Consider the following 27,993-nt stretch of genomic DNA (forward strand, 5'->3'; position numbering starts at 1 on the left):
ACTGATTGTTCTATACTATACACAACATCCTTAAAAATAAATTATAATTATACTATTTCAGATTTTTATATTTCTTGTGTGATATGAAATTCATCTTGGGTACTTGGCCAGGAGCTTAACACTTGTCATGGGTCTCAATGCTGAAGAAATAAATTTAAAAAGCTTAAACAAACTTAAACTATTCTTTTTTTTCCTCCGTAAGGTAGCCGAAAAATCGTGCATTTTGATTGGCTGCGCGAGTGGGCAGTGTCTCTGACCGTTGTTCGGAATCCCGGGATAACGCATTCGTAAAATAAATAAAGAAAAAAGAAAATCGCAAATAGGATGAAAAGTAAATGGAGTGGGATGAAGAGTAAATGGAATGAACAGAAAATGGAGTGAAAAGTAAATGGGATGAAAAGTTAATGGGAAAAAAGTCATTTACCGTCCTAAAGTTGTTCCAGATAAGGAAAACTGTGCCCTCCGCCTCAAAACATACATTCAAGACCTCGGTGCACAGCGACAGGGACAGCGAAAAACCGAATTTCAGCGTGCAGCTCGTAGACACAGAGTTCGCATGTTTATGAAAATTGCATAAAGTCACCACAACAGTTTTACCTGGGTCAGCAGCTTTGCTTGCAGACTTGGGATCAGCGTAACGAGTAACAACTCTCTTGTCGTTTGTCAGTTGTACGTCTTGTTCTAAATCATTAGACCTAAGAGAAAAAGAGAGTTCTCCATAAGACAACAAGAAATCGCAGCCGCAAATGCTCTTTCTGCGTTTTTCTTCGCTGCATATAACAAATGACAGTTAATACCGTTCAAATTCAACGTCATGGCCGCCATCTTGGATGACTTCAAGATTTTATATCCTCCAACATGGCGGGCATGCCTTTCTGGAATTGGTTCTTCCTTGGATGGTTGCACACATGAATACAGATTTTTTTGCTGCTTACCGTACAACGTTTTTCCTTTCGGACATCGCTATTTGCTCTCTGTCGGTGAAGAGCACTGTATGATGAGGTACAGGCATGTCCACATTGGGTAGGATACCACGTCTAGTAGGCACTTGAGGTAAGAACCCATGGTAGACTAGCAAATCATCTACAAATATCTAGAGAAAGCGTCGGTACGAAATACATTGTATTAGACATTCCTAGATTGAGGAGAAAACTGGGTCGAGTTTGCATTGCAGTCTATTGCATGCCAAAATGCAGGAGATTTACAAAAGAACACTAGCTCTCCTACGTGGTAAATCACCTGAGATAAATGTTCCCCAAAACACTCTCACGATGCACTACAATGCGAACTCGACCCTCTCCCCCCCCCCCCAAAAAGCAAACTCGACCCTACTCCCCCCCTCCCCCAAAGAATCAAACTCGACCCAGCTTTGTCCTCAATCTCGGAATGGCTAATCTAAAGAATGAACACACGTACCCCAAACTGCTGCACCCCCCTGATCGAGGTCTTGCTGTAGTTCCAAATCTTCACCATGGAGACAGTGACAGGCTCGTCAAAAATCACGTAAATCAAGTTCACCTAATGAACCAACGTGAAAAAGTTCACTTCATTTCTCTATAGGAACATCCTTTCCTCTACTCATAGCATATTGTGCCCGACGTGTCTACCATCATTGGTATCATTCACTCTATCCACCATCACTTACTATACTAACTATATATAAGTATTACGTTACCTGTCCAGGGAAGATTGGAGCGAGCCACATGTGTCTACCATCATTGGTATCATTCACCCCATCTATCAATTTATCAGGGGTTCTGACGTCATCCGTCACACCATCTAGTACATTGACGCTGTGTGGGTAGGCTGTTACGTTATTTGCTGTTAGATGAAGCCTGTAGCCGTTCTCATCGTAGAATTCTATGCCATTCAGGCCAAGGTAGTATGGATCGCCCCAGCTGGACAGCAAATGAAACTGGAAAACGACTGGTCACGAGTCAAGGCTAAATATAATATATAAGCTGTAGGGCGATTAAAGCCTGGTTCATACAAGCAACCCAAATGCAGAAACAATGCTCAGACGTTTTATGGCATGCAGTGCATTTTAAGAAAAGTTTTACATCCAATTTATTACGGATTCCAGGGCGGATCCAGGATTTTATTCAGGGAGGGGTGCTGCGCACAAAGTTAACCCAGGGAGGGGTGCACCCCTTAGGATCAAAGGGAAAAAACAGTATTGGTTATCTTTGAAGTAGGGGCACAAAGTGGAATCAGGGAGGGGTGCGCACCCCCTACACCCCTTCCCTGGATCCGCCCCTGGATTCGAATAAATGGGCCTGGAGTAGTGTTCCAAAAAGGTTACTAGTGAACGAGACCTCCTCACATCACCCACATTGATAACCAAAGAAATATTCATTATAACCACAGCTAGTATACCAATGGAATGTTGCCGTGTGTTGGATGGGAAACAAAAACGAAATCTATCGAACCAATCACTGTGCACGCGGTTACTGGTTATCCAATCAGAATGCTCGAACACCAAGCTGTCATATTCATGGCAAGAAACGTCCGTGCCTCATATGCGTAACGATACTCGGACTTATAACAAGTTAGACAGTAATAAGTATTTCGGCTTTCTACGAGTAATTAGTAAGAATAAAGATACATCCTGTGGGCATTAAGGTCGGTTCATAATCTGGAACAAGCTTCTTGATATTGACTCTACTTTCAGGCCTGGAAAATGGGAAAATGAAAATGAATGAAAAATGGGATAGAATGGGAAAATGGGATAGAATGGGAAAATGGGATAGAATGGGAAAATGGGATAGAATGGGAAAATGGGATAGAATGGGAAAATGGGATAGAATGGGAAAATGGGATAGAATGGGAAGATGGGATAGAATGGGAAAATGTGATAGAATGGGAAAATGGGACAAAAGGACAATGATGGATATTCCTACCTCCTGATTGGTTCATCTGCAGGACCACTAGGCACGTGACCCAATGACGGGGCGGCTGATTTGATGAAGTAGATGTCTTGTGCAAAGTCAAAATGCGTGTTACCAGGACCTACATTAAACAAACCAACACAACGATTATACCTAGGGGGAAAACTCGAGGAGTGCTTTGTGCTATTCTGTACCTTTTCTGAGGAGATATCCTTCGGGAGGAGAAAGTATTCGCCCGTCTAACTTGACATGCACCAATTTCGCCTGAGTGATTAGAATTTTTATATAAATGCATTAATAAAGGTGTAGCAATTTTTTAGAGATAAAGTAGATAAATACACGGCAGTGGACTGTAGCCTCCTAAGCAGACGTTCTTAGGGTTGTTACGACGTCACGCAACATTGCGTGACCGACCCTAAGAACGTCTACGCAGTCGCGGCTAAATGAACTGGTGTGGGTGGGGAAAGAACACGACACGAGATGGGGTTTTTAAAGCCATTCGTTCAATCATTCACACAAAGCTCAAAAGTTCTTATCCCATCAGAACGCGTAGAGCTATTCAAAATTCTGTCAAATATGGCGCATTTTGCTTACTCCTCTAAAGGTATCATCCGCTGACTTGTTGTAGTTCCAGACCCTCATGCCGAGCAGCTGGGTCACGTGACCCATGTTAACAGTAAGGGTGTGGTCCTGGCCTTCTGTGTATGGTATTAACCACATGTGTTCGTCTGATGTTGTTACATTAGTACCATCAATGACTCTATGATAAAACAGGATTTAAATAATAAGACTTTATCGAAGTCACAATACAAGAGGTTACCAATTATCCAATCAGAAGGCAGGAAAAGGCACCGTTACGGAATTGTGTGACTGCTTATCAGAATTGTGTGACTGCTTACTTGTCTAAAGTGCGGTCGTCATCACCATAATTCGGCAAGTCGTTCAAATCTCGTGGATTCGCCTGGTAAAAAATCAAATCAAATCAAAAGAATCAAAAAAAAACAAAATGAAGGGTGGATTCGATCTTGAAGCCATTTAACAAGGTAAAATGGTAAATGTGATTTCATAAAATTAAACACATTCAAATCACTTACATCTAACATGTCGATTGAGAGATGAATTGCCTCCATGGTGGGTCCAAATAACTCCAGCCCTGTTAGGCCTAAGTAGTAGGGATCTCCCCATGTGGACACGAAACAAAGCTCTAAAACTAATAAGAAAATATACTGCGTAAGAGCCACGCCTTGCTTGACTGTACATACGAGATTATCACGACCCTGACCTACAGTCTTCATTTGGTCCCTTTATGATGTAAGCATAAGCACAAGCGCAAAGATCAAAACTGATCTTTCTGAAGCTCAGAGGAAGACTGGTAGTCACGCCTTGCAAAGGAATTCAAGTTAAGGGCAATTAAGGGCACGAATTTTGGGGACAAGATCAAAAAGCTTCGACATCTTGTGTCCAATACATCAGAACCATAATGGTGTGCATCATCATCGGGCGTTATGTTTTCCCTTTTCAGACTGACCACGTGCTATTCCCTAGAGTATCATTTCTTTGTTTAATGGGTTGCAAAAGAGAAGACACAGGAATATGGTTCAAGCCAAAACAAAGAATCTTATTCTCAAGAAAATGACACGTGGTCTGAAATGGGAAAACATCTTACCCAATGTAAAGAGGATAAAGATGCAGGTTTTACTTGTAACTCCAACAAAATATCAATAAAAATGATATAGTTTTACCTTGTCCATACACGAGTCCTTCGTCATCAGCAGACTCTACAGGAAGATCTGTAACAATGGTAGACGACACTATGAATTAGTGTTTCTAATTCACCCACACGAATCAATAAAGTTTATCATACCAATTTCCTGGTTGGTAGACTCTTTGTCAGGATTCATCTTCTGGCGACGTCTTGCACACGTGAATGGACGATCACCATCCTCCTGTGCAATATATTATTGGAATATTATTACGAATAAATTGTGATCTATCTTACTGATTTACTGGGTAAAGTAGATCGTCAGGTCGTGATTTCATCGTAAATCCATCGTTAACTTGACGGAAATAAATCGGACGTTGGTCGTGATTTATTCGTACGTTTGTCGTACATTGTCTTAAACGTAAGTTGAACTAATCTTGAATTCGCAATCTATTCGTAAGTTTGCCGTATATTTACCGTAAGCTTTAGGTACATTAATCGTAAATTGTTCGTAAAATGATCGTAAATCGTTCTTGAAACAATTGTAAGTTGTTCGTGAAACAATTGTAAACTGTTCGTGAAACAATTGTAAACTGTTCGTGAAACAATCGTAAATTGTTCGTGAAACAATCGTAAATTGTTCGTGAAACAATCGTAAATTGTTCGTGAAACAATCGTAAATTGTTCGTGAAACAATCGTAAATTGTTCGTCGTATTTTGTCTTTAATTGATCGCGAACAACTCGTAATCACTAGGTGTACTGACCTCAGAGTCTTCATCTTTATCAGCAGTGGAAGGTCTCTCGTACTCAGTGCTGTACACCAAGCTCTCCTCCTCTTCTGGTATCTCGTAGGTTTGATCGTAGAATGACATGGCATTCAGGATCTCTTCGTCCATTGTGAATAGAATAGTCTGGATAAACAAGGTTAAAGATCAAAGATGCAGAATAAAAGATGATTCTATTTAGGTAACTCAAAAGATATATTTTCATGCCATGAAAGTGCTGCGCCATGCCGTTTCGCAGTCATGCCTAATCTACTCTAATGACTGTCTGCCGATTTTGAAGACGAGCGATTTAGTCTCCGATACTTCCGATTATTACAGTCAAACTAAGGAAACTGTGTACACCTAAAATAAGCCTGGAATGTTAAACATCGCGTTCTGACCAATCACATGCGTCAGTTAATTAGAAATGAATTCATTCTCGCATGTGATTGGTCAGAACAAGATGTTTAACGTTCCGGACATATTTTAGGTGTTCGGGGTTTTCTTAAGTTTGAATGTAAGCTTGGTGCTATAATTCTCTCTCAGCCAAATTGACCGACGTTTACTAACAGCACTAGAATCTATGGTTGGGCAGTGACCAAGGTGAACAGAGCAACCTACTCGTACTCTACCAAGAAGGATAGTTAATGTAATAACTTACGTCGCCAAATGGTTCATCTTCACCAAGCGTACCACTTGCTCTGAGTGACAAAGAAAAAATGGTCGAGGAACATAAAGAAAACAAACATTACGATGATGATAACGAATTAATTGGAAGGAAAAAAACCATTGTGCACCTTTGTATTTCTCCCTGGAAGATCAGATTGTTGTCCAGAAAAATTTCTACATCCCTAGCGCCTCGGTACGAGTGGATGCGAGATTTATTGTAGTTCTGAAACGACAGTGTAACAATAGCATTAATTCTGTACCGAGTATGACAAAAATGGGCCCCAATGCTGAACTGTGAGGCATGCCAGTTCCGAGTTCAGTGACTAAAATGGCATACCAGTTTCTAGTGATAAAAATGGGACCCAATACTGAGCCTTACGGCATGCCAGTTCCTAGTTGATCAAAATGGGATATAATGCAGAGCCTGCAAGATGCCAGTTCTTATTTCTTACCCATATTCTAATCATAGCAATCTTGATGTTCTCTGTAAAAGTCAGGTAAATGTAATGATTGCTATCAGGAGTGAATGGAGCCATCCACAAATGCATATCATCCCTGAAAAGACAGAACGACATGTTACCGTTAACAAGCTGATTGATAAAGCTGTTAATAAGATAAGGCTGGTAATAAGATGCATAAGATCGATTCAGTTGATTAATACCAAGTCAGTAGTAGAAATGTTATCTTTATACCTTGTACGAAAGATCCCATCTGTTAGATTACTGACCACACGCGGGTCACTGCCATATTCTGGCAGAATATTTATGTCCAGTGGTTCAGCAGAAATCTAGAAAAATGACACCATAACATAAGTGAAACAGTAATGTTCTAGGAAAATATAATATGTTGTTTGGGTTGCCTGTGTCAGAGTTTACCAGTGGCTAAATGGACCTTATCACGCGAAAGCCATGTTGACTGGAAAAATAGATTTTCCCCATGGAGCCTCGCATTCAAGCGTTTTCAGGACGAGGTTACGCAGGTTTAAGCAAAGGTTTTCATTTTCATGAGAATAAACATGGTGCACGATCAAGGTCCCTTTGTTACAATAATCACATGTCAATGACCTTGCATTGCGTGACCTGTCAGATGGAAACTTTGTCCCTGTCACACCTCTCACAGTCAACACAGGCAACCCATGCAAAGGCAAAGCAAGGCTGCTTAAACAAAACCGGGATGCATTGTGGTCTTGCTTCAGTACAAACACCATACAAGGTGTGATGAACACAAGATGTTTGTACTGAAGCTAGACCGGCTAGACCACATTGCACCATGTTAGCTATCTCAGTCTAAAAGGTCTATGGCTAACCTAGAACACAGGCAACCCATCCAAACATACAGACCTGTTGTATTTCGGCTGGTTTTCCATACTCTGTGAACACCTCAATTCCATTCAGCCCAACATAGTGTCTATCACCCCACGTAGACCTGATATTGATGGTTAGCAGCTTCCCTTTGGGTAGGGTTGGAATCTCTTGACTTGCTTCCAGATAACTGTTAGCACTAGAAAATATACAAACTTAGAAAGTGCGATGGACTGTTGAATTTAATTGTTAAATAGCCTCCTTTCCCCCTCCCCGGTGTTGAGGCCTCAAAAAAAAAAAAAAAACCCGAGGGGGAGGGGAGGAGTTACTAGTGAAAAACACTGTGTGAAAATGGTTTACAAAGATTGAAAATTCAAACTAAGAAACTAGAATATCGTAAAATTTTGGCCCTTTCCTTCTGAATATCAAAAAGATATTTCAGTGAGTGGTTTTTAATGTATTCAAGATTATTTTAGCAAAGTTCCAGCTCAAATGAAAGAGTTTTAATTTTGGAGCGATTTTCGTCCAAGTGCCCCTTGAGATGGGTAATGGTGGTAGTGTACGTGTGCATGTGTGGAAGGGGAGGGGGGAGGGATATGAGAGGTAAAAAATGAACTGCAATAATTCACCTTCCATCTACATGATGAGTATATTCTTGAGGATCTCGAGGGATTTCTACCCTTGATTCTGGTCTGTTTACTTCACTAGACAAAAACTGATCAAGAGCATCATCTGCAAGAAACCAAAATTGTATAACACACTCACTGCATATTGATAGTTTGCAATAATCGAAAGAGTCAAAAGAGAAAGACATGTTGGTGGTATTAACAATGAAAGCTAAAGAGATATATTTCCGTAAATGGTAACAACATGGCCACAATGACATGACGTGGAAGGTCTTATAGCTGAATATGAAAGTAGTTTGAGTGGCATACCATGACAATCCAGGTCCATATCTTTGGTAATTCGACCCTTGTGGGAGTGTTCAAACATTGATAACACATTCCAGGATTCTTCTAGACTCAGACTTTGATTCCTGATGTAAAAAAGTGATGAAAAAAGAAATGAATGGGAAGGAAAATGGGAAGCCATTTCAGATACCTTAAAATTGGTTCCTTGTTGCGAACACCCTGGAATCAAAACCTGGCAAACGCTACTCAATTGCGATACCAAGTCCAGGAATTGAAGCCAAGTCCCCGGAAGTAAGAGGTGAGTGGACTACTGCTATGCAATGCACCCTTGACTCCTTAACATTTACCACAGGGGGCCCACAGCCACAATGTCTAAAAAATAAAATCTATCATGCTGTTTTGCATGTTTTAAAAAAGCGAGAACATTTAGATGCTGATTCTAAAACCATTGTCATAAATAGGAAAACAAAGCATAGATTAGGATTTTTTTTACCAATTTATTTATGCAACATACATTCTCCATTGCTGTCTCTTGGACAATGCATCCTGTTTGGATTCTTCAACCTGACTATGTGATAGGCGTGGCTGTTCATGGTCAGAGGGCGTGGTCATCACATGGCCAGTGGGCGTGGCTAAAGGTGATGGTGATTGGTCCCTTTTTCTTGAGTGTCTGGAATCTGATTTTCTTTTTTCCTGGATATAAGAATATTATTAAACTATTATTAATTATCTTTATTATTGATTAATCAATAATTATCGATTAATTAATAATTAATCCCAATCAGAAGGATTTTTGTACCTTTTGGAGAAGTTCAGGCTTTAAAAATGTTGGTAATGTTTCTTCTTGCCTAGAAAAAGTTTTTCAAATAATTGTTGTTTTTTTTTTCATTTTTTCCCTTTGCTTTCAGATCTTACTCTGGCATTTCTAATTAAATGATAAAATTAAAATTACAATAATTCTTGATAAATATGCTTGTACTCATGATGATGATAATAGTAATGACAGTGTTGATGCATTGATTCAATAATGATGACAATGATGGATGATGATGATAATGATGAATAATCATTATGATGATGATGACCATGGATGATGATGATAATATGATAATGATGAATACATTTTGGTGATGATGATAATATTAATAGTGATGATCAATAACAATGATGATTATGATCATGATAATAGTGATGGTGATGATGTTGATGATGATGGTAATGGTGATTGCGATGATGACAATGGTGAAAATGGTGGAGATTGTGATGATGATGATCAACAATCAAGATGGTGATGATGATAGTGATCACTCACTTGCTAGCAAAGTCATCTGGCCACTGATTAGTCAGGGTGCCATCATGTCTTCCAGGAAGGCTGTTACTTCTTTCTCCTGTACTCCTGGATCTAAATGCACCATCTACTGGTGTAGGATTGTGATCCAGCCTTACTTCAGTGGAACTTAAACTCCTCTTTGGGGATGAAAGGCCACTATCTGTAATAACATATGACCATCTAATGTTCATCCATCATTATTTTTAACCATCATGCTCAAGATGGCAATAGACCCCTTGCAGCACCTCGTTGGAATGCAGCTCAATTTGGTGGACATGAGATGTGTGACTTGTCTAATGTGTGATCCTTGTTTTGCGTGACATTGGGAATGTAAAAGAATGTGTGATGTGTTTGTACCTTCATTGTCCTGTAGCCAGATGTGGTGTAACTTGTCTAGTGTGTGACCCTTGGATTGTGCGACATTGGGAATGTAATAGAATGTGTGATGCATTTGTACCTTCATTGTCCTGTAGCCAAATGGGACGTGACTTGGACCTTGAGCTGGATCTGTTGAGAGAATGCAACCATGTAAAATGGCAAGTAAACTGAAGCCATCTTGCGACTGATTTACCACAGGAAGCCCAGTCATAATGACTACAGCTTGCAGGCAACAACCACATGCAATAGATCGTTTTCACGTGTCGTCATCAATTTCCGGTCGCCATATTGGTGTACCTCGATAGCGTGACTATGCAAAAACATGTGTGTAACAATCATGCCATGACTAGCGAAGTGCTCTGAATAATATGGAATATGTTGCCGGCGAAAAGGAAAAAAAAAGAGTTTAGCGAAAATTTATCTTCAATACCTCTATCTGAGTATGCCAAGAAGCTGGAAACTCGAGTGAAACGGCGTTATCTTGATAAAATTTCGTCGATTGGAATCGACCCCGTGTTAGTTGACAGCAACCTTTTTGAGCCGGACTGTTTACCTCCAGTAGAATCTACAGATCTGCTATTTTATCTCGTCCTAGAAACAAGTTTCTACACAAACCAACAGTTTAAAGCTTTTCGTAGTCTGGAAGCTTATAATCAGATGGTCTCCGGATTTATTGCAAGCGTAGAAGGCCACATCATTTCTGACAAGTTTGTTGTTGTCGCGAAGGTGAGACATTCTCAGCGAATGAACGATGCTCTGATCCCAGTATGGATAATCACAGAAAAACAGGGGAACATAATTTCTTGTCACTGTTTAGGTTGTAAAGCGGGTCTTGGTGAGTCGTGTTCTCACGTAGCTAGCGTACTATTTTACCTAGAAGCCTGGACGAAAATAAACGGCAAGTTATCCTGTACCCAAGTAAAGTGCACGTGGATTTTGCCAACCTACGTGAAACAAGTTGATTATGCTAGAGTACGAGATATCAATTTTACTTCTGCACGAAAAATGAAGACGGACTTAAAGAAAAAAATCGATTATCATAACGATATTCCCAGTCAAAGCAAGTCAACACAAGTTTTAGGAACATTTAAGTCTTCTTCAAAAGAATGCAAAGCTCCTACAGAACCGGAAATGGATGCTTTCTACGCGGAAATCAACAAGAGTCAAAACAAGGCCGTGGTTCTAAGCTTGATTTCTCCATACTCAAGTAGCTTTGTGCTGAAAAGCAGATCTGTTCCAACAGTAAATGATCTTTGTAAAAAGGAATACTTAGATCTATCATATCCAGAGCTTATAAAGGTCTGTCAAGGCATAAAGATTGAAATTTCAAAAAATCACATAGAACAAATTGAGAGAGATACCTTAAAACAGTCAAAAGGACATAACTTTTTCAAACACAGAGCTGGAAGAATTGGAGCTTCTCAAAGTAAGGCTGCATGCCACTCAGATCCTGCTTTGCCCTCCCTGTCTCTAATACAATCAATTTGTTACCCAGAGCTAGCCAAGTTTACTACTAAAGCCACTGTTCATGGTTGTAAACATGAGGAAGATGCTATCAAGGCCTATGAACAAATAATGAAAGGGAAGCACACCAATTTCAAGGTTCAGAAGTGTGGTCTGTTTATCAATGAAGCTTATCCATATATACATGCGACACCTGACTTCTTATGTTCTTGTGACTGTTGTGGAGAAGGATGTGGGGAGGTGAAATGCCCTTTTTGCATTGAGGACTGTGACTTTAATAGCTATCTATCAAAGTCATCATGTTGTCTACTAAAAGATAACAATGAAATGTTTACCCTTAAGCATGATCACCAGTATTACTATCAAGTTCAGCAGCAGCTGTTTACTTTACACAAAGATTACTGTGACTTTGTTGTATGTGCATTTGGAGATGATGGGAGTACGACACTTGTCCAGCCGAGAATATTCCCAGACAAAGAACACTGGGAAATTGCATTGCCAAAGCTCACCACTTTTTGGAGAACCTGTGTCTTACCTGAAGTGCTTGGAAAATGGTCCACTAGAAGGCATACTTCAAAAAGAAGTGAGCCAACAGCAAGTGGGGCTATTTGCTTTTGTAGAACTGCCCAAGATAGATCATGTGTCTGTTGTGCCAACCCCATGTGCCCAATCAGTACATTTCATCTTTCATGCTTGGGACTGACAACCACATCTAAAACATGGTACTGCCCAAATTGCAGATTGTTACCTGAATTCAAAAACTCTAAAGGCAAGTCCCAATCAAGCAAGAAAAAAATAGCATCTTCTAAAGCCTTGGCCCTGGATGATATCTGTATATGCAAGAGCAAGGCAAAGAATACAGATAAGCTTATTGAGTGCCATAACCCTGTGTGCAAAAATGGAACATTTTTTCACTTGGCCTGTTTAAGCCTTAAACGTATGCCAAACAATGCTAATTCCACATGGTCATGCCCAGATTGTAAAAAGAATCAAGCACAATCTAATAAGAAAAAAGGAAGTGGAAGTGTCAAGTTTGTCAAACAAATCCAAGGAACCAACAGCAGTGTCAGTGACAAACAAAAGCCACTTGGAAAGCTTACACAGTCAGAGTTTGACCTTATTGCATCTCCAACAGGATGGTTAGACTGTTCTGTGATCCAAGAAGCACATGTACTGCTTATGAAAGTCAACAGCAATGTAAGTGGTTTCCAAAGACCAACCCTTGGTCCTGTCAGACAGTTCAATGTTGTTACTGGTGATTTCATTCAGATAGTGCATTTGAATAACAATCACTGGGCATGCTTAACATCTATTGGCTGTCTTCCTGGGTATGTTAACCTGTTAGACAGCATGACATCACCAATTTCGCAAGAGATAATTGAGCTCACGAAGAATTTGCTTGGTCCAAATTTCAAGAATATCACTCATATACCTGTACAGCAACAGCAAAATGGGAGTGATTGTGGTGTGTTTGCCATTGCATATGCCACATGCCTAGCCTATGGTAAAACTCCAGTTGTGAAGTTCATCATTCCAAGGATGCGGCCACATTTGCTGAGTTGTCTTAAAGCTGGTCATTTGACACTTTTCCCTACCACTTGAACTTCTTGAGGCATTTATTTTGGAATAAAAATTATTGCCTATTTCTTTAATTTCATGAGACATTTATCTCTAAAGGTTTAACTATAAGAGTTAATTATGAAATACAATGACCTAAAAAAGTTAGTGTTCATGCTATTAGAAAATTTCAAAAAAGCATATGTACATGTTATGATACTTAATCATATACAAAGATTTCTAAAGATAGATTGTGTTGGAGTTGCGATGAAAGTGTGCATGCCTAATTCAAACTTTCACATGCCTACATGTATTTCACATTTCCATCACAACTTCAGTGATCCGCCTTAGCTTGACCACATTAGTTTTATCCCACGAAAACATATTGATAAAATTTTCAATAAAACTCAGCCCTCCATACTCAACTGAAACACGCTGTATGTTAACATTTTAAAAAGTATTATGTGTAGTAATGCATCAGGGGTAATAGTAACATTTGCTGCATTAATTTACAGAGAAATGATTGTGAGCCCCAATTCTCATTCAAAACATGTTACATTGTCTATGAACAATGGCTCACAATATATTTCTCTGGTTTTAATCAATCAAATGCAACTATTCCAGGGCACAAGTTTACAAGAGCAGCACATACATTAATTATACGGTCAATCATTGGTTTTGAATCTTCGTTGGAATCATTAGGGTTGCACTGAAGGAAATCTATGGGTAGAATGCCAGAAAATATTGTGTACTTTCGCCGAAGAAGTCCAATGACTCTCTCCACATGAATACGTACATTAGCAATGCCACGTGTTTGCTCCACATCAACAGGATCAAGTTGGTCTTTTCCCCTGGTGAACGCAGGGATGGCAAGCTGTGCACGGTGAAACATTAGGCTTTCTTGAATAGTGAAGCCTCTGTCTGCAAGGACTAGATCTCCAGGTACTAGCATCTTCATTAAACCACAGTTCTCTGTCAGGAACTTGTCAGAAGTTCTTCCTCCCCAGGCTTTTGAAACAAAGGAGATACTTCCTTGTGGTGAAATGCCAATGAGTATTTTCACTGTATTGTGGTGCTTATAAGAAGAAAAAGTTTGTGCACGGGCATAAAGGTTTGAAGGTCTGTTAATAAAGACCTCAAAACAGTCAATGATAACAGTGGTTTTGTTACCAAAGGAAAAGTGAAAACTTTGGGGCATGGTACGGTGCAAATCTTCCCTTTCTGGCCAGTGGATTAATGGTTGTAATCTTATATCCAAAGCTACCATCCAGGAAGAAAAAATTCTTGAGACTGTAGATAAAGACACCGAAAATCGATAGCTTAGATCTTGAAATGGCATGTTAAGTTTGAGTTTCATCAGTGTCATGGCAAATTCTTGAAACTGTGTCAGGCTTTGAGTCCTTCGGTTTACGTGTGGTGAAACGTGTTTAAAAACTGTGTTTAATATATCAAAAGAGGGTAATCCAGTGTAGAAGGAGACTTTGTCATCATTATTTTCAAAGTCATAACAGTCAAATGGCTTATTATCGTCCAGCTTAAGAGACTCGAAAAGATATTCAAACTCATCGGTTTGCGTACCTGCTTGGGAGATTTTTGCTTCCTCTGTCTGAGTGGCAGCATCCTTTTGTTCTGAATCATCTTCTTCTGGTGTACAGAAGTCAATATTCAAAACTTCAGTACCTGGTTCATTCAGTTTCTTTCGCTTTGCCAACAGCTCTTCGTCACTAGTGTGTTCAGTGTCAAACGGCAAAGACCTCTTTTGCTCGCGATTTCTCGCTCTCTCGCTTCTCTTTGCTGCTGTTTCCAGATTTGAACGCTGCTTTTTCTTGTGTCCTAATTGAAGAGTTGGAACCCAGTCTATGTTGTATTTATCCCAAGGTTTCGCAGCCCTTCCACTTATGAAGTGTTTGCCACATACTCGATCATTCTCGATAATCGCCTCCGTCAGATCATCTCGGCTTATAGCTGTGATCCACCTCGATCGCCTTTCTTCTGACAAATATTTAGCTTCTTCCCCTTGACTAGTAACGATAGAAGGTACTCTTGCAAAATAAACTCCTTTATCTCTTCCACTTTTCGATGCGCAGCCAACAATCATACATAAAACCATCTTCACACTCAAGACGCTCTTGGTTTGTTTACACTTTTGGTACACCAATATGGCGGCTAGCAACGGTTGTCAAGTGATTTGGTCACGTGCGTGAAAACGATCTATATACACTCAAATGATAAATTAGAGAATATAATTGCAAAGCTGATTCCCTACGTGGCAGCCACTGTACCTAGATTGAGTCTTCTTCCTTGTGTTCTCTATCCAAGGCGGTTTACTTGGTAAAGCAGCGGCATCTCCCCTGTTAAAAAATGGTTTAGAAAAAAGAAAAAATGGAAGGACAAAATAATATCTTAATTTTTTCGTCACAATTTTTTTCCACTCATGGTAGTGATTAAGGGAGTGCAGTAAAAAAGAAAGTATCCACGTCATTACCCCAATGAGAAGATGCTTTCCCTCCTTTCCCCAAAGGTGTTTTATAAACAAAGTAGTAATTTATCAAATTGAGCTGATCCTCACTCACAGTATATCAAGCAACTTATGCAGTTACAAATTCTCAGATTTTTCTCTGAATCTTTAAATTTGCAGCTGCATAAGTTGCTTGATATACTGCGAGGATCAGCTGAATTTGATGCATGGCAATCACGTACAAATATATAGTTTGTATATATTTGCATCAACAAAGTCGTAATTATAATAATACCCTCCTTGCACCATCCCCAATCCTTGAAAATTCCAATTCTCTGCTAATTAATCCCCTTTATGCAAAAAGCCCAGGCGGGGGCCTCCGGGAAAAAAGGACCTGGGATGCTCATTGGAAATTTTCAAAAAGACCCCTAAAAGATACAGGAAGTCTTTAAAAAAGGGCGTGGCTGAATGATTTTTAACCCCTAAGAGATACCACAACAAATAATATTAAATTAAAAGCGCCTAGGATAAACCATACTGATGCACGCTTCTCTCCTTTTCTGACACCCTAAGAGATACCAGAAAATCCTGGTTTTCAAATATTTGCATTTAACACCCTAAAAGATACCAAATCGCGAATTTTTACCCCTAAGAGATACGACGAGCATCCCCCCCCGAAAGTCGCCCCCCCCCCCACCCCAGGGCAAAAAGTACGGATATTATCTAGAACTAGAAAAATGTATACACCAAATGGAAATATGGTGACCAATTTTGATAGCTATTGTTCTGGACTGACTAGCCTCTCTTATGTATGAAAATGCTTTTATGTTTGCAGGTGGAAATAAGGCTAGCCAGTCAAGAACAATAGTTATCCACATTGGTTGCCATATTTCAATTCAGTGTAGAGGGTGAATGATTTACCGTAGAGCATCCATACTTGTATCTTTATTGGAATCAAAGTCTGAAGACAGATTAGGGGTGGAATTCCATCTAAAAGCATATGCATTCTACATTAATAACCAATAAACAGAACCAACCAAAGTACAAGAAGTCAAGAACCTCCTCATACTGTTATTATATAGCTTAGATAGTATGCAAGGTCTGATTGGTCAAGATTTGTGCTTCATAAATGAACTGAGCATGGTTGCTGTTGCCCACTGCATGGGCAAAGAAGTGTAAGAAAACAACATTGAAAAGCACTCTTCACACTTCTTTCATGCTCCTGTGACTTCCTGCATGAACTATTACTGAATGGAGCATTGTTAGAATGATGTTTCATCACAGAGGTATGAGTAGAGAAGCAATTAGGAAAGGTACAACTTTATATGACAGAAGGATGGGTTACACACCTTGTAACTTGTTTTTGTTGTGTACCTCCCATTTGTTTGCTCCAGAGAAGAGATTCTAATGCAGCAGCCTTGCTCCTGAAGAGAAAAACAATCAGCAAAAATAATTACTGTCATCATCATCACCCTCATTAACATCATCATCATCACTGTTGAGCATCATATTCATCATCGTAATCATCAAAATCAGAATCAAAAATATTATCACCATCACCATCATCATCATCATCACCATCATCATCACCATCATCATCACTGTTGAGCATCATATTCATCATCATAATCACCAAAATCAGAATCAAAAATATTATCACTACTTCTCTCATCACCATCAGTCCATCACCATCATCACTGATCATTATCACCATCATCATCATTACCATAATCATCACCATCACCTTCACTATTATAATAACAGAGTGACATCATCATCATAATCATCATTACTGAATAACGTTACCATAATCAACATCATCAATTAATAAAATTTGTACTTACTTTTCAATTTGTTTCGTAAATCCAGAGTTTCCAGGTTGAGGTGAGGCCCGAGGTGACTGCATATCAGCTGAAGATTTTGGTGTTGAAATAGGAACTGGAGATGAGCTTTGCACTGGAGGTCTGTAAAAGTTAAGGATAAATTATAATTGGCCATTCCTAGGTTGAGGCAAAAACTGGGCTGAGTTGGCATGCGGTGCATGTGGGACCGTTTTAGGGTACAAATTTCCAAGATGGCATCTAATTGGTCCCCTAAAACATCCCACAATGCACTGCAATGCAAACTCCACCCAGTTTCCCCTCAATTTTGGAATAGCTAATAACAGAAAATAAGTTTTAGATAAAAATATATAATAAATAATGAATAAATAAATAGCTTATAACCTTGATGATGTTAAACTGTCATCAACCTCTGGTTTATCAGCCTCTTTTCTGAGTTTCTTGTCATTTTTTTTGGGTGTACTGATGTTCATTATTGCTTGGTTGCCATGTGTATGCATCTTACCAGTAACATCTGTGGGTCTACCAGTGTCTGTCTTGGCTTGACTAGTGACTATTGGTAAGTCTTTGGGGTTATCTTGTATGGAATCAGTAGAGTGATGAAGGACTACTGTCTCACTTCTGATTACTGGCTGGACATTCTTCACAAACAACATGAAAACACAAGATTTTGTTCTCTTAATTATATTTTACGGGAACAGACCTTTTTCTCAAGGCTGCATGCTAATCCAGATTTAAGAAACTTGACAGGCCATGATACCAGAACCAGAGCTTTATGAAAATTATTCAACATAGATTTTTTGATAACCATTCATAAAATCTCCTCTTTTAATATAAAACTGCCTTCTCAGTTTTGTGGCCCATCAAGATTGGATGCTCCTGCAACCTTGCAAAAACGGTCTATTGTGACATTAGTTGTTTCAAGAATAGTAGTAGTACCAACTTGTACAGAGTGTAGTAGTATAGTCCACTGGGCTCTCACCTCTTGACTCTCAGGTTTGATTCCTTGACTCGGTATATAACATGAGAGTAGAGTTTGTTAGGTATCTTACTTGATTCAAGGGTTTGTGCCTAGATAATGATTACTTACTTCAGACTTTTTTAAAGGTTCTGATAGGTTGATCACTGTGCTATAATCAAAGACTTGATTGCCGCAGCCCTGTCATAATGAAAGAATACATTTAAAAATGAGGATTGCCAAATGAATGAATGAATGAATAAACTAACGAATGAATGATTGAATGAATGGGATGCATGAGTATGATGGATTGATGGACAGATAAATTGGATGGATAAATGGGTGGGTTAAAGGATGAATTGAAAGCTGGATAAATGAGTGGGAGGAAACGGTGGTATGAAGTACGTGTGGGATGAAGGATAAAGAAATGAAGGATAAAGAAATGAAGGAATGGAAGGATGAATGGTATAAATGGATAGATAGACAGAAGGATGGAGAGAGGAAGGAAGTGATGAATGGCATGAAAAGATGGAAGGGACGGATGGATGGATGGAGGCATGGAGAGAGGGAAGGTGGAGGGAAAGAGGATAGAAGGGGATGAAAGGAATAATGAATAAAGCAATAAAATATTACCTTGTCAATAGTCCCTGTCCACGACAGCTCCCCACCAGTAAATATCCTAACATCCTTGACACCAATATTCAAGTCCTGAAAAAAATGAAAATCAAACCACGTATTAACCTTCTTCTCTTTGATGGTATCCCTGTGGTGTTGTCAAATACCACAGGAAACCCAAAATGAAAACATCAACACTACACTACCTTAACACCTCCATTGAAGTTCCAGATGACTATTTTTGCTAGATAACTTGGGTTGATTGGGAGGTGGAACATTAGCTCTACAGCAGAACCAGGTAGGAACTGGCAGTACCACATGTATTTTGATTTATTGGTCTGGCAAAACAACGAAAATAATGGAAATTTATTTTTCTTAAAAGTAGAAAAGAAAAAAGCAGAAAACAAATCATGCGCAACATGCTACAAGTTACCTTAGTTTTCCCATTGGCCAGGTTACCAAGTGCTCCTTGGTCACCAAGGTAACCAGAGACACTGACATCATCAGCAGTGTATCGAAGAATCTTGCCTTCAAGATCAAAGAACTGAAGCTACAAATAAATAAAAGACAAAAGAGTTAGGGAAAATGTGCAGTTTTAGAAAATGAGCTATTGATACTTCTTCTAGTGGTGGGGAGGGTCAGTAGAGGGGTGGGGAGGGTCAGTAGAGGGGTGGGGAGGGTCAGTAGAGAGGTGTAGTTACTGAACAATACCTCACCACATTGAAGTGGATTCATAAGAGAGGTATAATTGGGAATCCTGCTTTGCAGGCAAATACATAGAATTAATATAAGTTATCAATTTTTTCTCATGCCTACAGTCCATTCTCACTCACCTCTGTGATGCCGAGAGTGTTTGGATGTCCCCAGTTGGACCGTATTTCTATAGTGATCTCCGAATCTCCTTCACTTTCATTTAAGAATGACTCCCCTACTGATTCTCCTCCATGAGAAATCTTAGGAGGAAAAAATAAAAGTTTAGGAAGCATAGTGATCAGTTGTGACTCAGTTTAAATGGTGTTTCAGATTGAGTACTTCCAGAAATTATCCATACCCCCCCCCCCCCCCATAGAGGAATTTGGAAATTCCAAGGGGTAGGGCATATGAGCATAGTTTAAGTTGGTTCTCCCTTTGACTCAGAGGGTTTTTCTGGCCCTCCAGTTTTTCCTCCCTCCTCTCGAATCAACCCTAACTAATTCAAACTGGTTTTAAACTGAGCTCCAGGGTCATACATGGACTGTATTAATAGAGGCACATTCTCCATGGATTTGACCCAGTTAAGCTGCTGTTTGGGGTGGTGATCTGCAATAAACAGTTTATAAAGAGCTCTATTTGCATACCACACTTGACTTGGCTTCTACTGCCTCAGGGCTGCAGCTTTGCTGTGGTGCAGTAGAATAAGGCACTGTCGCTTTCATGGGTGAAGCTCTCTGCTTGGACACGGAAGATGTAGATTTGAAAGGTGGTTCTTTCAGCTCAAGTTTGGACAGCAGAGAGATTAGATGTTGCTGTTGTCTATAGTAGATAAAACACAAAATTTTATCTTTAACCATCATTATTAATATCATCTACATCAACATCATCTTCTTCATCATCATCATATTCATCATCATCATATCTTTGTCATCATCATCAACATCATCATTACCATACCATCATCATCATCATCGCTGTCATTGTCATCTTTTTCCAAACCCTTTTTCCATATCCTCAATACCATCACCATCATCATGACCATCTTGTGTGACATTACTAAGTGTGGAATCTCTTGCCTCTACACAGCAACTTTTTCACATATTTCTTTCCTACCTTGCATCCATATTTCTGACTTTCTGTGTCACTTTGGATATGGTTTCTCCTGGGTTTGATCCCATGGACAAAGGCCTTGGTTCTTCACTTGAAACTCTGATAACTTTTCTTTTTTCTGGGGCTGTGTGGTATCTACTAAAAGTATCTGCAATGCAATTAAAATAATATGAAAAAAGGTTAAGTAAAATAAAGAGTGTAAGGTTTGTTTCAGTGTTCCATCTGTGAGTTAGCAATGCCCTTGGCTTGAATGAGCCAGAGGTCATTTCAGGATTCAATGTATTAGTTATCCGCACCCTAACTTTGATCAGCCCATGGATTGTTTCCACAGTTTAAAGGTCTTTCATTACCAATTGTTTGGTTTTCAAGTGCCATAGCTTTGAAGATTTCCTCTGCATTTTTATCTTCTTTTGTTTGGTCAGATGATTGACTTTTTCTTGTTGAGGACAGCCTTCTGATTCTATTCCTGGGAGCTGTAAATAAAACAAGTTCTTCTTCAATGAACTGCACACAATAATCCATGAGAAAGTACTGATTGTGATGTATGGAGATGGTACAACAGGTAATGATGATGATGATGATGATGATGATAAATATTGATATGAAGGTGTAGTATTCACGACATCAATATAATAATGGGATTAACAGTGGATTCCACAGAGTGGCTCTTCTTCCGCTAGAGATATGATGTCGATATGAAAATAATGTTGATGAAAATAGATGATGATGATGATGAACATATTTCAAATAACTTACAACAATTCATTTCAATATTATCTTCTGGTGTTTTTGAGTTCAAAGGTATAAACATTGGAGCTATCCTGTAAAAAAAAAGCAAATAAGTTTTAGAAACAAATAGAGGTTTGCACCATCACGTGACGGCATCCATGTTAGATGGCAGGAACAATACGATTGTTTTACATGAGAAAGAATTCAATTTCCGAGAGCAAAGGGATTTTATTGTTCTGCCATCTAACCACAGACAGTCCAATCTGGATTATGGCGCCAGTACATGATATGAAAATAACCCTTATAGGAATTGAAATATTCACCACAACCTTATGATAATCATAAAGGGATCCCATTGTATTTTTCCCACTGTTAGTCCCTGGGGATGTGGTTGCTTTTTTTTGGGTCGGTATTCTCGCAGCCACTAACTTGTTTTTCTGTTACTGAAGAGGACCATCATATTGTATATTTATTGATTTCATGATATTCTAGAATCGTTTGACTCCCCCACTTACTTTGAAACATTATCTTTCACTTTGTTAGTTGCTGGTACGATTTCCTCAGCATCTGATTTCCTTCTAGACAACAACAGTACAAAAACTTGCTTTAATATGCAATAAAAATTTATGTTCCATTGTCCTCTTTGCTTTAGTTATCAAAAAAGTAATAAACTACAGAAGAAAAGGAAAAACTTCTTGCCTAAAGAAGACCAGGAGATAACATTAATGACTGGGATAATTTTACTAAAAATCCTATTCATTATAAAGTAGATGAAAAGACTTGGCAATTTATATTTTTGAGTGCGATGTAACAATAGACTTCATAGTTGGTGGATCAAGGGATTCTATAGTAACTGTTCTAAGCCATAAAATTGATAATCATAAAATTCAGTGAAAGGATGTGGTCACAGCTTAAAATTACCTTGTGCTAGGCAAAACTCTTTCTTTTTTCTTTGTCTCTAAAAAATAATTAGTAGAGATATTGATAAGTGCCATTAGGTAAGATTTAAATGTGTAGGGTCTGGGGAGGATCTGAGGAGGGTCAGCGGAGGGTCTGGGGAGGGTCTGAGGAGGATCTGAGGAGGGTCAGCGGAGGGTCTGGGGAGGATCTGAGGAGGGTCAGCGGAGGGTCTGGGGAGGGTCTGGGGAGGATCTGAGGAGGGTCTTGGGAGAGTCCAGCGCGAGTCTGAGGAGAGTCTGAGAAGGGTCCAGGAAGAGTTTGAGGAGGGTCTGAGGAGGATTGCCAGTTATTTTGACCAGTAATGTTGAGCCAGAAATGAGTTATCACCAAGCTGTTACTAACTTTGGACAGTCATGATGACCAGCGACTGACTGGCAGTTATTTTAACCCCTGGAAGATTGGAATTACCAAGGGGTGGGGAATGCATGAGGATTATAGAATTTAATACAAAAAAATCTGAGAAGAAGGAAAGCTACTTACTTGAATTATTAGAAAAGCTTAAAACAACCAGATCTTCATCTGTCCCATTCCTTTCATTCCTTTTCACTCCCTTTCCATTCTTCTTTTTCCTAGGTGATTCTTTCACAAAGGTCTTTTCCCTTAATACAGGTGCTACTTCCTCAGTATTAACAGATTTCTTAATATCAACAACTTCTTTCCTTCCTTCCTTCCTTAATACTGGCATTACTTCCTCAGTATCAACAGCTTTCCTTCCTTGAGGTTCAGTGTTTCCTTTTGTTCCAGTTGACCTTTTGTTGTTTGTTGGAGTCAGTTGAGGAAGTTTGTCAATCTCAGCAAGATTTAAGCTGTTACTTGTTCCTTCAAGCTCTTCTTCTATCTCTTCTTCCTCCTCGTCAGCAGCAGCATCTGTAGTACTCTTCTCTTCACGTTCAATTCTCTATAAACAAGTAAATGCATAAATACATGTAGAAAAACACTGTAACAGCCTGACATGAAAAAGTATGAGTGGCGATAAATCAATGTATTCTCATAATTTTGTGCATGGTATTTTCCTGCAAGATGGGATTTTCCACCACGTTATTTGGTAAAACCAATCAGCTTCACACAGCACAGTGTCAGTTTGACATACCAAAGCACAAGAATAAAAATATTCAAATATATTATCACTGGTTATATTTTTGCACATCTTGCCGTGAAATATGGCCTAATTCTGAATTAGAATAGAATAACTGTTGTGTGAATTTTTAAATGATTATATCCTCTAGAAACTAATTTGTATTCTCTTTAATTAGCTTAAAGGATTTCATTACCTCTTGAGCGGCTTTGATGCTTTCTCTTATGCTCTCATCTGCTTCTAATGACTTTCTCAATGTCTATAAATGAGAAGTTTGAAAATTAAATTAAGTAAATATTAGAGTAGTGGTAGTTATGTGTGGTGTGATTCGTCAAATAGTAGTGCAGTGTAGTGGTAGTGTGTATGGAGTGGACCTCATGGAAGTTCCAATGAGTTGGTGTACAAGATGCAGATGTAAAATATTGATTGGTGTGTTTTAAAGGGACAACAACACACCCTTTCAACAGAATCAGAGAAAAGTATCACAGGTAAGAAGTTAAATTGATTTAATACCTCTACATCATTGATACTTAGTGTAAGCTCATCCTCTTCCTCTTCTTCATCTTCTTCTAATCCAATGTCCTCTGAACTGTTAAAATATCTATCAAGATCTTCATCAAAATCATGATCCTCATCACTGGCATCATCGTTGTCCATGGCTTCAAAATCTTCACTGTACTTCCCAGAGAGTAATCCTAAGAACCAAGATTAAAAGAATTAAAGAATTAAAAGACACTGTTACTAACTACTTAGTGATACTACCACATAATACAGCTTCGATAGTACGCACACTCTCATTGGCTGATTCACCTCTGGCTCATGATTTTTATAAATTTTTCCTGCATTTCTCCTAACATCCCTTGTCTTCGAGTCGTAGAATTTAGGTTCAGTTGCTTAAATCAAACATTGCTACTTATAATTATTATTGATGCCTCAGTCATGAAAAATCTCTAACCCTGAAATACATTGAAAGCATTATCCCCACCCCTGTGAGAGGCCCATCAATACAGGTTGCTTACTAGGTTCTCCTCGGCAAGACCGCAACCCCCAGGTTTTAATTAGGTTTATACTAACCTGGGGCATGTATTTTGACCTTTTCTCCTTTACTTGTCTTGATGTGAACTGCATCCTGAAATTTAAAAAATATTTGTTGTTACTATGGATACAGAATAGGCCACTGTTTCTATGGTAACAAAATAGGTAAATATTACAGTTGGTATGACCAGAGAATAGAACACTGTTTCCATGGAAACAGAATAGGACACTGTTAACATGGTAAAATATTCCATAATTTCCAGACTTTTGTTAAACTGTTGCGAACACGATAATTTTTACAATTAAAAAAAGACATACTGGTTGCCATTCTTTTCTTGGTAAAGGGTCTGGTACTGGAGCTGTCTTGGCTCTTGTTTCCCTGGGTAACAGATCACAATGCTTTAATTTAGAAAATAATTATTTATTCGACCACCATAACATAAAACATCAAGAACAATCGTGGTTAAATAGGATTTCATGATGGGAAACTGTAATGGGACCTTTATCTCACACAATAGCCATGTTGGCAGAACAACAGCCTGCATAGCCTCACATCCATGTGCCGCACGATGAGTTTATGCCCTTACGAATAAAGGTTTTTTATTCTGGAAGGAGTCTGGTGTGTGATAAAGGACCTTATTACATCCATTTTGAAATCACAAGCAAATCCTGCAATCTGATGGTTCCCTGCAGCAGTGATTTCAGCATAAATTGAACGATTTTGAGCTCTAAATTGCACGATTTTGCACATCAACTGATATGAACCAATCACAAGAGAGACATCATTTTCTAGCCAATTATATTAAGGAATCTATCTGAGTGTTGAGCTCACCGCTTCTTGCGAAAAAAAAGAGCCACGGCTCAAAAAAAAATTTTCTGAAGAACGATTTTACTGTCAAAAGTCATAAAAAAAGACTTAAAAAGCCATAAAAAGGACTTAAAAAGACCAACTGATCACTTAAAATTGTCAAAAGCATCTTTGTAAAGTAACTGCTTAAGTAAGTTGAAGATATTACAGCGAAAAGCAGTGGGGGAAAATGCAATCGATATCTTTTGAATGTGACTTCTTCCTTTTCAATCTGTAAAGCATAACAACACATCGAAAATACAGTCATTAAAAGAAGTTTTTCTTAAGAAGAAGATTTTTGCTGAGCTACGTGACTTCTTAAGGACAACCGAAGGACTAAACAACCTTTGATTTTTGCTGTTTTCTTGGCACAAGTGTGATCGTAACATGTTGAACAGAAATCGTAAAAATACGAGCAGTGAGCATTGGCTGTATGGACAACAGACAGTTCATTACAACCCTTTTGGGCAGGATTGTTTTGCTATTTAATGTAAGTAAACGATTCTTAATACATGTGATGCCTTTTGGTCCTATATAAATTCATTTTAGAGAATCAGAATGAATGAGAATCATTGCTCGATCAGTATAAACAAGTTCTCTTGACAGCATGTTTGAATCGACTGCTTGTAGATTGTAAGTCATGTCGGTTTAACTGGAAAAAACGTCTTTTTCAAAAAAAGATTTCAAAATGGATATGATAAAGTGGTAATTGAACTTCGTGTCGTGCAATTTTGGTCTGAAATCAAACTTGCAATTACCAATCGCACTCCCGCTACACGGTCGTGCGATTTTGTAATCGCGCGTTTGATTTCAGACCAAATTGCACTCCACTCAGTTCAATTACATTTCCTGCTCACCCTATCTCCTTCTCAAGCCACTGCAGTTCATATTCTAACTGTCTCTTTCTCTCACTATAAGCATCTGGTTAAAAAAAAAACTTTGTAAGAAAAAAAAAAAGATTTCACAACTAAAATAAGACTCTTGAGATAAGGGGTAATTGCACTACTGTTACAAGTGTGATCCTCGATTCCGTTTACCCCAGAACTCTTCCATCCCTAGTTTCTCCAGAAATTCTCAACAAGAGGGACCAAAACTTGAAACCAATGGTACTTTGGGAAGCACAGGTGGCGTAGCGTTGAAAGCGCTCCCCTCTCATCAATGCGACCCAAGTTCAAGTCCTGCTGGGTTCAGTGTTGTATGTGAACAGAGTTTCTAGTTGGTTCTCTCCTGTGCTTCAAGGGTTTTTCTCCAGCTTCTCCAGTTTTCCTCCCTCCTCAAAAATCAACCTCTAAATTCCAATTCAATCACGGAACGAGGGCCACAGGTTTGTTAGCTGCTGGCTATTAAGTGCTACGAACGTTTTCCATAATTCGAAGTGTGAAATGAAAAATCCATTGTAGAGTTTGTCACATTACCTGCAGTCTTGGTTTGTCTTGACTGGCTTCTGGTCTTTGATGTTGGCGGGTGTGGTACCACTTTACCCAAGTCTACATTAGCACCATTAACATACAGAGAAAACCCTTGTTCTTTCTTCTCTAGCGCTATTTGTTTAACATCCTTTTCTTTTAGCTTTTTCAGCAACCTTTAAATTAAAGTAAATAAATTCGAATGGGATCAAAAATAATTCTAACTTTAGTTAAGTTATACTAGTTAGAGTGACCACAGTAAATCCGTGAAACACTAATTACTAAATAGTACAAAATAGTGCTAATTAAACAATAGAAAACAATTGAATTTGCATGAAATTGTGCTATTTAGTATTACTAAAGTTTCACGGATTTACTGTGGTCACTCTATAGTCAATAATAATATTAAAAGTATTTCATAAATAAAATAACATCAGTTCTAGTAGTTATATTAATCTTAGTTTTAGAACAGTGTCAATATTAGTGTCAGGTTGCTACCTGTTTCTTTCTTGTAAGAGTAGAAGGTAGTCCTCGTATCCAGATGAAAGTACCTCCTTTGCAGTCGATACACCAGACGGTGGCTGAATGCAGATAAAATATTATACAGCCTGTATTATTATTTAAATAGTGACACTAATACAATATTGTATATTTTTAATGCTCTACGAAACATTAAATCATCATTATTTTTTACCTCTTTTGCTGGCTTGAATTGCTTTCCTTTAGATTTTTCCCATTTACTGGATGAGCTTTCTGATTATAAGAATAAGGCGTAAGCTTTAAAGATTAATTTTCGTTCAATTTTGCCACCATTGTATCGCATTTTCAAAACACGTCGGTCTGACAGTTTTATTTTAGAGACATAATTTTCACAGAAGATAATTCCTAACAAATTTGGCATTAACCTCAATTAATACTCTCAACAAAAACTTTAGATAAATAGCAAAAAAAAAATTTTTAGTTCAAATATTTCGACGACTCGAAATATTAAAATTAAAGCTCAAAATCATTCATCAAAACAAACTTACTGTTCATGTTTTCAGCTCATCATAAAATATTTTCTCCTTGCCGTCGTATTAACGTTTAGTTTTAGGTGTAAACGTTGGTAGTTTGTGGGTTTATAGATTAAAATCGTCGTTGTTTTGGAGTTCCTGGGTCACCAACAACTCAAGTGTTTTGCCGCCATCTTGTTTGCGGTGTAACCACGGAAGCGCGCACTGGTTGGTGGGTAATATAAAAACACAGGGTACCCACACTTCCTCTTGTCAGAGTCAGGCTTCATTACATTAATAATTATTACT

The 27,993-nt window shown here is 38.6% G+C and overlaps 3 protein-coding genes across 4 annotated transcripts; 1 reads left to right on the forward strand and 2 right to left on the reverse strand.

The window, feature by feature from the left end:
* On the reverse strand, window positions 1–27,902 carry LOC116288699 (katanin-interacting protein). Of its 2 annotated transcripts, none has more exons than XM_031695517.2 (51): window positions 27,721–27,902; window positions 27,387–27,445; window positions 27,191–27,273; window positions 26,702–26,868; window positions 26,144–26,207; window positions 24,758–24,818; window positions 24,479–24,533; window positions 23,918–24,099; window positions 23,601–23,663; window positions 22,810–23,227; window positions 22,291–22,327; window positions 21,885–21,947; window positions 21,397–21,461; window positions 20,991–21,113; window positions 20,644–20,788; window positions 20,175–20,349; window positions 19,671–19,790; window positions 19,271–19,387; window positions 19,044–19,175; window positions 18,856–18,930; window positions 18,355–18,423; window positions 17,649–17,905; window positions 17,268–17,387; window positions 16,773–16,847; window positions 16,345–16,413; window positions 15,248–15,316; window positions 10,024–10,073; window positions 9,549–9,726; window positions 9,036–9,084; window positions 8,751–8,929; window positions 8,261–8,361; window positions 7,955–8,057; window positions 7,365–7,515; window positions 6,717–6,811; window positions 6,477–6,579; window positions 6,153–6,247; window positions 6,017–6,056; window positions 5,356–5,502; window positions 4,753–4,834; window positions 4,631–4,678; window positions 3,983–4,098; window positions 3,788–3,849; window positions 3,483–3,648; window positions 3,083–3,152; window positions 2,901–3,009; window positions 2,606–2,673; window positions 1,676–1,926; window positions 1,417–1,518; window positions 936–1,093; window positions 598–695; window positions 1–140 (listed from the first exon to the last, which is right to left on the reverse strand). In XM_031695517.2, the coding sequence occupies exons 1-51, from the start codon at window positions 27,725–27,727 to the stop codon at window positions 91–93; spliced, it is 5,541 nt and encodes a 1,846-aa protein (XP_031551377.2). In that variant the 5' UTR covers window positions 27,728–27,902; the 3' UTR covers window positions 1–90. The 2 variants fall into 2 exon arrangements, with proteins under 2 accessions (XP_031551377.2, XP_031551376.2); XM_031695516.2 differs by having other exon boundaries at window positions 7,365–7,524.
* LOC148910399 (uncharacterized) lies at window positions 10,195–13,396 on the forward strand. Its single transcript, XM_089031613.1, has one exon. It carries the CDS (start codon window positions 10,320–10,322, stop codon window positions 13,008–13,010), a length of 2,691 nt encoding a protein of 896 aa, XP_088887739.1. The 5' UTR covers window positions 10,195–10,319; the 3' UTR covers window positions 13,011–13,396.
* On the reverse strand, window positions 13,036–15,075 carry LOC148910400 (uncharacterized). The gene has a single exon (XM_089031977.1). The coding sequence runs from the start codon at window positions 15,073–15,075 to the stop codon at window positions 13,567–13,569; it is 1,509 nt and encodes a 502-aa protein (XP_088888103.1). The 3' UTR covers window positions 13,036–13,566.
* Window positions 27,903–27,993: the final 91 nt, after the last annotated feature.

The sequence above is a fragment of the Actinia tenebrosa genome, unplaced genomic scaffold (genome assembly GCF_029948245.1).
Source record: "Actinia tenebrosa isolate PJP-AT-01 unplaced genomic scaffold, QUT_ActTen_1.0 PGA_scaffold17__23_contigs__length_9995812, whole genome shotgun sequence".
Lineage (NCBI taxonomy): Eukaryota > Metazoa > Cnidaria > Anthozoa > Actiniaria > Actiniidae > Actinia > Actinia tenebrosa.